Source organism: Microtus ochrogaster, chromosome 5, assembly GCF_000317375.1.
Source record: "Microtus ochrogaster isolate Prairie Vole_2 chromosome 5, MicOch1.0, whole genome shotgun sequence".
Lineage (NCBI taxonomy): Eukaryota > Metazoa > Chordata > Mammalia > Rodentia > Cricetidae > Microtus > Microtus ochrogaster.
In genome coordinates this window covers 59,248,913-59,258,228 of record NC_022012.1, presented here as the reverse complement: position 1 = coordinate 59,258,228, position 9,316 = coordinate 59,248,913, and the positions used below count along the sequence as shown (strand labels likewise).

At 41.4% G+C, this 9,316-nt stretch overlaps 1 protein-coding gene across 1 annotated transcript in view; it reads right to left on the bottom strand.

Annotated features, from left to right (window-relative positions):
- Impg1 (interphotoreceptor matrix proteoglycan 1) overlaps positions 1 to 9,316 on the bottom strand; it is a 129,500-nt gene that overhangs the window by 3,778 nt on the left and 116,406 nt on the right. The window contains exon 16 of the mRNA XM_026779099.1: positions 3,165 to 3,360. Coding sequence (XP_026634900.1) covers positions 3,165 to 3,360 — 196 coding nt within the window. The remainder of the gene's footprint in view (positions 1 to 3,164; positions 3,361 to 9,316) is intronic.

Below are 9,316 nucleotides of genomic sequence, written 5' to 3'. Positions count from 1 at the left end.
TCAGGTCCTCACATTTTTTAAAACATTTATTTATTTATTGTGTAAAAAAAAAAAAAAGAGGAAAGTTTATAACACTAATGTCTACATAAATAAGCTGGAAAAATCCTACGCTAGTGAGTTAACAGAACACCTGAAAACTCTAGAACAAAAAGAAGCAAACTTGCCCCAGAGGACTAGATGGCAGGAAACAATCAAATTGAGAGCTGAAATTAACAAAATCAAAACAAAGAAAAAAATACAAAGAATCAATGAGACAAAGAATTGTTTCTTCGAGAAAATCAACAAAATATACAAGCCTTTGATGTAGGAGGGTCATCTGTCTATGTGCTACTTTCATTGGTCAATAAAGAAACTGCCTTGGCCTTTTGATAGGCCAGCCCTTAGGTGGGTGGAGTAGACAGAACAGAATTATGGGAGGAAGAAAGCAGAGTCAGGCAGACACCATGCTTCTCCTACCCAAGACAGATGGTGGTTAGACTCATGCTGGTAAGCCACAGTCAAGTGGCAATATACATTAATAGAAATGGGTTAATCAAGATGTGAGAGTTAGCCAATAAGAGGATAGAGCTAATGGGCCAGGCAGTGTTTAAATGAATACAATTTGTGTGTTGTTATTTCAGGTGTAAAGCTAGCCATGCAAGAGCCAGGCGGGATGAAAAGCAAGCCTGCTCACCTCATCACTACAAGACTTTGTTTAAACTAACCAGAAGGCAGAGAGAGAATATCCAAATTAACAAAATCAGAAATGAAAAGGGGGACATAACAACAGACATGGAGGAAATCCAGAGAATCATCAGGTCATATTTCAAAAGATGTACTCTACAAAATTGGAAAACCTAAGGGAACTGCACAGTTCTCTGGATAAATATCACTTACCAAAATTAAATCAAAACCAGATAAGCAAATTAAATAGACCTATAACTGCTAAAGAAATAGAAATAGTCATCAAAAGTCTTTCAAACATAACATCCCCAGGGCCAGATGGTTTCAGTGCAGAATTCTACAAGATTTTCAAAGAAGAACTAATCCCAAATACTCCTTAAATTGTTCCACACAATAGAAACAGAAGGAATATTGCCGAACTCTTTTTATGAATTTACAATTACCCTGATACCCAAATCACATAAAGACACTACTAAGAAAGAGAATAACAGGTCAATCTCACTCACGAACACTGGTGCAAAAATACTCAATAAAATACTGGCAAAAGGAATCTAAGAACACATCAGAAAAATCATCCACTATGATCAAGTCACCTTGATCACAGAGATGAAGGGATGGCCCAACACAGGAAAATCAGTCAATGTAAACATAAAAACAAACTGGAAAAAACTAAACAAACACACGATCACATTAGATACTTTAAAAGCTTTGGACAAAATATACATCCCTTCATGATAAAGGTCTTGGAGAAAGCAGGAATACAAGGAACATACCTAAACATAATAAAGACAATATGCAGCAAGCCAACAGCCAACATCAAAATAAATGGAGAGAAACTCAAAGCGACCCCACTGAAATCAGAAACAAGACAAGGTTGTCCACTCTCTCCATATCCATTTGATATATATAGCACTTGATGTTCTTGCTAGATCAATGAGACAACAAAAGAAGTTCAAGGGGCTACAAATTGGAAAAGAAGAAGTCAAACTGTCACTATTTGGTGATGATATGGTAGTTTACATAAGTGACCCCAAAAATTCTACCAAGGAAATTCTACAACTCATAAACACCTTCAGTAATGTAGCAGGATACAAGATTAACTAAAAAAAAAGCCCTCCTTTACACAGATGATAAATGGGCTGAGAAAGAAATTAGAGAAGTATCTGTTGTAGGAGGCTACTTGTTTGTTTCCAGCTACTCAGCCCCGAAATAATCATACAGAAACCATATTAGTTGCAATACTGTTTGGCCAATAGCTTAAGAATATTTCTGGCTAACTCATATCTTAAATTAATTAATCTCCATTAATCTGTGTATTGCCACAAGGTTGTGGCTTACTGGGTAAAGTTCTGGCATCTGTCTCTGGTGGGGCTACATGGCTTCTCTCTGACTCCACCTTCTTTCTTCCAGCATTCAGTTTAGATTTCCCTGCCTACCTCTACTCTGACCTATCAGGCCAAGCCATTTTCTTTATTAACCAATGGTATTCACAGCATACAAAGGGGAACCCCACATCCTTCACAATAGCTACAAATAGCATAAAATATCTTGGAGTAACTGTAACCAAACAAGTGTAAGAACTGTATGAAAAGAACTGTAAATCTTTGAAGAAAGAAATTAAAGAAGACACCAGAAAATGAAAAGATCTCTCATGTTCTTCGGTAGGTAGAATTAACAGTAAAAATGGCAATCTTACCAAAAGAAATTTACAAATTCACTACACTGCTCATCACAATCCCAGAAAAATCTTCAAAGACCTTGAAAGAACAATAATCAACTTTATATGGAAAAACAAGTCAATCTGGTTCCATGTTTTGTTAAAAAAATTCTTAAAATAATTCAACATAATTATGGACACCAAGAGAGAACACATGATGTGATGAGTGGTGCTGTACCCTGACTTCTAACTTTGTTTAGATTTGTTAGGATAGACTAATGCTGTTGCACATGTAAACAGAATGCCCCACGTCTCTCTCTATCTCTGTCTCTCTCTGTCTCTCTCTCTCACACACACACACGTGAATGTGCACACACACGTACACATGCGTGTTGAAGGCAGTAAGACAGCTCAGGTCTTTCTTGTTTCCCTGTACAGGGCTCAAGTGTGACACTTGAAACGCAGCCCCAACTGTTCTTGTCCCTGCCCCACCTCTGAGTCAGAAACAGGACAGAGAAAGGTGAGAGAAGTATGTTTCTGATTTCCTCCTTCATCTACAAAAACGTCTCTTCTCTCTCACTAACAGCACACACAGCCCTGTAGTAGCATCATTTGGCCTTCTTAGGTGCAATGTATTTACATTTATAATGAGGACACATGAAGGAAGCTCTTCACAAGTAGGATCCCTGTTTTGTTTTACACATAAATAATCTACCTCCAAATATCCAAAAGAAAACCTGTGATTGGTGGCCTAGAAGAGCACATGAATTTATCCACACGGTAGCTTTCTCATACTCTGAGCAATGGATTCTTCGTGGGTCTGTGGTCTACTTGCTTGACCTACCTGCAAGGAGCTGCCTGTCCTCGGCTGACCTCGCAAGCCTTTCCAGGGGGACAGAGATTCAGGTCTTGGTAGTTCAGGGTCCCTTGGCTCTCATGGCCCTGTCTGCAGCGACACTCTGCTTCCTGTGTCCACTCATTCTTTATACACCGGGCAAATTTGCCGCAGTCCAGGAATCTGCAGGGATCCGCTTGATCAGCTGCCAGAGACAGGGCAGATTTTGGTAAATGCATAGATATCTAAGTAGCATGGCTAACAGCAGTTAAAGGTGAGAGACCAGTTGTATTTACCATTGCTCCATTTTGGCGTGGGCTGCACTGTAATGGTAATTAGGCTGGAGGAAAATGAGAAATACACTTTGTATCTTTAATAAATGAATCTAGACCAGGGTGATAATATATTTAGCTTCACTATAATTATGTGCAGACTTTGGAGCACAGCAAAGTCATCTGGAGGCCTTGTTCAGAGAGATTCCTTCAGAAGAGGAATTATAAATCGAGAATATCTTAGGATGCTTCAATCCGGGAGCACATTGGCCCTATCAGCCGGCCCTTTGCTCCTATAGACCTGACCCTGAGCCCACACCAAAAGGACAAATGGTCAGAGTCCCCAAATACTGGTGACAGAGCTGCAGGCAACCATCAGATTGCTGTTCTTTCTCCATTGAAAGGGATTTCTTTTTAATCCTATTACTGTGTCCATTATGTACACGAGCCCAGGGCAGGCAGCCATGTGTAAAACCACTCTTTCCCGAAGTCCTGGAAAATAATTTACACAGTTAATTCTATATAAAAAAACCCAATTTGTAGTCCACTATGAGTTTAAAAATGAAGATGAATTTGGAGCCAAGTCAACCTCTCAGGATTGGTTTTGACCTGAAGGTTTAAAATGAGGGCCCAGGAGACGACTCAGTGAGAAAAGCACCTGCCCCGAAGCCCAGTGACCCAAGGTCAAGTCCCTGGATTCACGTGGTAGGAGGGGAGTACTGACTCTCCTAGGTCTTCAGCTCGACCTCTACGTGTGCCACAGCATACATGACCCCCCCCCCAGTATACATACATATAAATAAAATGTTACGGAAAAAAATTAAAACTAGTTTCTCTTGCATGTTTATGACTGGGAGAGATGGTTCCCATCAGAGACAGCAGGACTGGCAGAAACAGAGAGAGAGGGGGAGAGCAGGAAGCCCGGTTAACAAGGAGAGGCTTGTGAGTGGAAGGGATTAGGGTTAAGACAGAGAAGGCATTTTAACATCATTTCTGAATGCCACACTAAGGTGTCTGGACTTTTTAAGAAGCCACTTCCCCATTGTCTCTGTGACCTTAGGTATTGGCACGTTTTAGGCACTCGGGGGATCCACAGAATGCTTTTGCCCAAGGGAAGAGTATTGCCAGGGCCCGCAATGTGAATCCTGTTCCACCTTTACTGAAGGTCAGAGAGTTTGGGCTTATTTTTGCTCTTTCAAAGTTGTTGACAACAGGTGTGGTTATAATGAAGAGATCCTGACCTAGGGTGTGGTTAATTAGTATTTTGAGTTTAGAGGTGGATTCGCTTCACCTTGATCAGACATCGGAGAACTTAAGCCTTTTTCTGCTTTTTTCAAGGAGATTGGCAGGGAGTGACAACCTGTACAGCACTTAGTCTATCCCTTGCATCATGTTAATGAAGTCTGTTGCCTCTCCTCTCCTCTTTTGGAGTGCAGTATACAAGCATGTGGAAAATAAACGTGGGTGATTTCAATATTCACTGAATTTCCCTCTCGATGCTGTTCTGTGTTTCTGTCTTTTATTTCTCCCATTATCTCTGTTCCTTTTGCTAAATAATTCTAATCCTCATGCTCCTACCCTGGAATGTGTGAACTCCGTCGAGGCTGAACCCTAACAGATGTCACCCCAATGTGTGGTTTACAACGGACTATGATCAGAAATACACAGTAGAATATGAACAATTAGAACTTTTATGCGTGCCTTCAGAAACCCTCTGGTCTAATATTTCCCCAATGGGAACATTTATATTAACATATATTGAATCCTGCTGAATCAGGATTCAATATACTTTATACTAAAAAGAGTCATGCTGGCGAAATAAGTTTTTTAGAAAAGCTATATGACTATTGATGAGAATGTAAATTTGTGCAGTCATTATGCAAAACAGAATGTTGGCAGCCCCCTTCCAATTAAAAATAGAACCATCAATGACCCAGCAATACCATTACTCGTGTTTGTATGTGGTGCTTTGAGTAGGACTGGTCCCTACAGGCTTATATATTAAAATGCTTAGTCACCAGGGAAGGGAACTGTTTGAAAGGATTAGAAGGAGCGGGGGTGTGGCCTTTTTGGAGTAGGTTGGCCTTGTTGGAGGAAGTGTGTCACTAAGGGTGGGTTTTGAAGTTTCAGGAAAGCCCCCACCAGGCTCAGGGTCTTTCTCTTTCTGCCTGCTGCCTATGGATCACTGTGTGAAGCTCTCAGCTCCTTCTCTAGCACCATGTTTGCCTACATGCTGTCGTATTCTCTGAAATGAAGAGAGAAGACTAAGCCTCTGAAGCTGGGAGCAAGACCTCAGTTAAATGCTTTCTTTTATAAGATTTGCCTTGGTCATGGTGTCTCTTCATTACACTAAGACAGTACCCAAAGAAAATGAAGTCAGTATATTGAAGAGTCATCGGCAACTGCACATTTATTGCAGCACTATTTACAGTGTGCAATCTAAGTGTCCATCAACTGATGAATAGAGCAGTAAACACACACACACATACCACACACACACTCACACACACTCTCTCTCTCTCTCTCTCACACACACACACACACACACTCTCTCTCACACACACACACTCTCCCACACAGACTCTCTCTCATACACACACACTCACACACACGCACATACTCATTCATACATACATTCTCTCTCACACACAGATGGAATACTATTCAGATGTAAAAACAGGAAATTAGTCTGGAGAGATGGTTCAGGTCTTAAGAACAAATGCTATTTTTGCAGAGGACCTGAGGTCATTTCCCAACACCCACACTGGGTGGCTCGTCACCACCTGTAACCATAGCTCCAACAGATCTGATGCCCTCTAGGAGCATCTGTGGGCACCTGCTCTCTGCTCTCTCTCTCTCTCTCTCTCTCTCTCTCTCTCTCTCTCTCTCTCTTTCTCTCTCTCTGTCTCTCTCTCTCTCTGTCTCTCTCTCTCTCTCTCAGTAAAAAACTAAAAAACACGCAAAACCCAAGAAGTCCTTTCATTTGTAACACATGATCAAACCTGGAGGACATTATGTTAAGTAAAATAACCAGGCACAGAAAGACAAATACTGCGTCATCCTACTTACCCATGGGGCCTAAAAGCATTGATCTTGAGAGTAAAGCAACGATCGCAGAGATTCTGGGAATGGTAGGTCAGAGGGAGGGGCGGGGAGAGATTGGTTCATAGGTGCTAAGTTGCAGTCAGATGAGAGGAGAAAATTCTGTCTTATGACACAGTCCTGTGACTATTTTGTCTCTCAAAATAGCTAAAAGAATATTTCTAATATTCTTGTCATGAATAAACAATAAATGTTTAAGATAATGGGTATATTGTCTCGAACAGAACTATACACACACACACACACATACACACATACATACATACATACATACATACATACATACATACATATGCTGAAAGAGTACATTGTGTCAGTAAATATGTACAATTACTATATGTCAGCCAAAAATAAAATAGGGATACAGTGGCATGCACCTGCACTCCTAGCCACTTGTGAGGTTTTACTTAAACTCAGGATTTTGAGACCAGCCTGGATAACACAGTGAGACCCCCATCTTAAAAAAAAAGCAATAAAAAAGAAGTTAGAACAAAAGTATTTTACACAATAAATAACAGCTCCCGCATTCTCTTTTATCTTGTATCACCCCTTTCTATTTTTGCTTTCTACTTTCTAAACCTCGCAGGTCATCAATAGACTATGTCTGCTGTCACTGTGACTCTTCAGTAACTAGCAATTAGCAGAACAAGAAGCTGTGAAGGTGGGTGGGTTGAGAATCAGGATGCTCTAGTCTCTGGGTTCCTGCCTGACACCCCCTTGTGGTGGGAGGCTCTGAGCGAGGAAGCTGAATGTGACCAACCTAGATGTTTGGATAAGAGAACGCCCTTAAAACAAAACAAAACAAAACATGATTTGGGTCTCCCAGCAATGCAGGCTGCTGAAGTGTGAGGTCGTTCAGCTCTGTAGCTTTCAGATGTCACATGCAAACTAGCTTTTCCGTCTTGTGCTTCTCAAGGCTAACATGTTACAGAACAGTGTTACTGTTGAGGCAATAACTTGAATTCCCACTGACAACCCAGATGATTATACATCCAGGACCTGCTTTAATAAATCACAAATGCCAGCAACTTTCCATGCATTGTGTGCTTGAAAACAGAAGCCAGTGGGGATGGGGCGGGGTCTTGGAGGCTCTGCTTCTTTCTCGGCCATAGATATTTAACTTAGAAAGTTGACCCAAAAAAGAACAGGCGCTTCCCCTCTGAGGCCAATAGCAAAGGTGTGATAACCAAAGAGTGTGCCTATAAAAGAAGTGTCTCTTCTTATTTTTGCCATAATTTCCTTTTGTCCTACCAGGCAGAGCCTATGTATCATTAAAGATGTACAGGCAGCATTGGGGCAATGGCTTTAGCCAAAAGTGGGGTTCCCGAATCAGACATGAGGGGGGAATAAAACCATTTTATAAATTATTTGGTATCCTCGTGTTATTTATTCAGGACTAGTCAACAGAGAGGAAGTCGCCAAGCTTAGGTTTTGTTGCAGTATATACCTTCCTAGATACTGAGATAACACCCATTTATTTGACAAATATCAATGAGGTCTTTCAAAACATTCAGCACTAAGAATTGGTATGGATAGTTTTCTGTCAATTTGACACAAGCTAAAGTCATCTGAGAGAACCTCAAATAAGAAAATGCCCCTGAAGATCAGGTTAGGCAGGTCTGCAGGGCATTTTCTTAGTGATTGATGGGAGAGGGCCCAGCCCATTGTGGGTACCGCCATTCCTGGGCTGGTGGTCCTGGGTTCTATAAGAAAGCAGGCAAGCCATGAGAAGCAAGCCAGTAAGCAGCACCCCTCCATGACCTCTGCCTCTGCATCAACTCCTGCCTCTAAGTTCCTGCTGTGTTTGAGTTCCTGACTTCCTTCAGCGATGAACAGTGACAGAAAGTATAAATCAAACACTTTCCCCTCCCCGCATTGCTACACCACAACTTGCTTTGGTCATGGTGTTTCCATGGTGTTTCAAGGCAGCAATAGAAACCTCAACTGGGACAATAAACAATTTTTATTTTGCTCATATAAAACATTAACATCTCAGGTAGAATTTTGAAGACAGAATGTATGTTAGAGACTTTCTAGACTAACTTGGTCACTTAGCAACTGAAGACGCGGAGACTTGGTGAAGTTGGATGTTCCTGAGAGCATGCCTGTTTGTGCTTAGGTCTCTAAGTGGTTTTCAACTCTGTCACCTCGTGGACTGTGTGACATGATCCAAGGAAGGGCGCAGCCCCGAGGCAGATGTTGGGGTGTTTGCTCATATGGCAGATGTTGGCAATCACAGTTAATTAGTCTCCCAACAGAAGAGATTATGCACACAAGACTAATTTCAGAAGCAGTTCTCACAGCTCCTTCCACGGCATCATCTTTAAAGCATCATCCCAAGGATAATCATACAAGCAACCTAGAATCCATTGTCTTGAGGTGTAATTTCTCGATGGCAAAATGTGTTAATAGTCTATCTTTACCCAGTGTGGATGGTTCTTCTGTGCACATATGCTAACCTCTCAACGGAGGCAGTCCAGGTGAGAGTGTCGGTAGCTATGCGTGTGCAGTGAATGTTCAGATCCATCTAGGCACCTTGAGGGTTTGACCTAGTGTTTAACATCCCATGTGGATTCTCACCATAGGCAGAGAACACTCATGCCATTGTTTAAGAACACAGAGATCATGACCTGGAACCTCTAGCTACCTCAGGAGCAGAAGCATACATTGTCAAGACACATAACAGAATTGGCATTGTTCCAAGCACTTTTGACATCTTTATTAATACTTGCAACAACTCTCTCTCTCTCTCTCTCTCTCTCTCTCTCTCTCTCTCTCTCTCTCTCT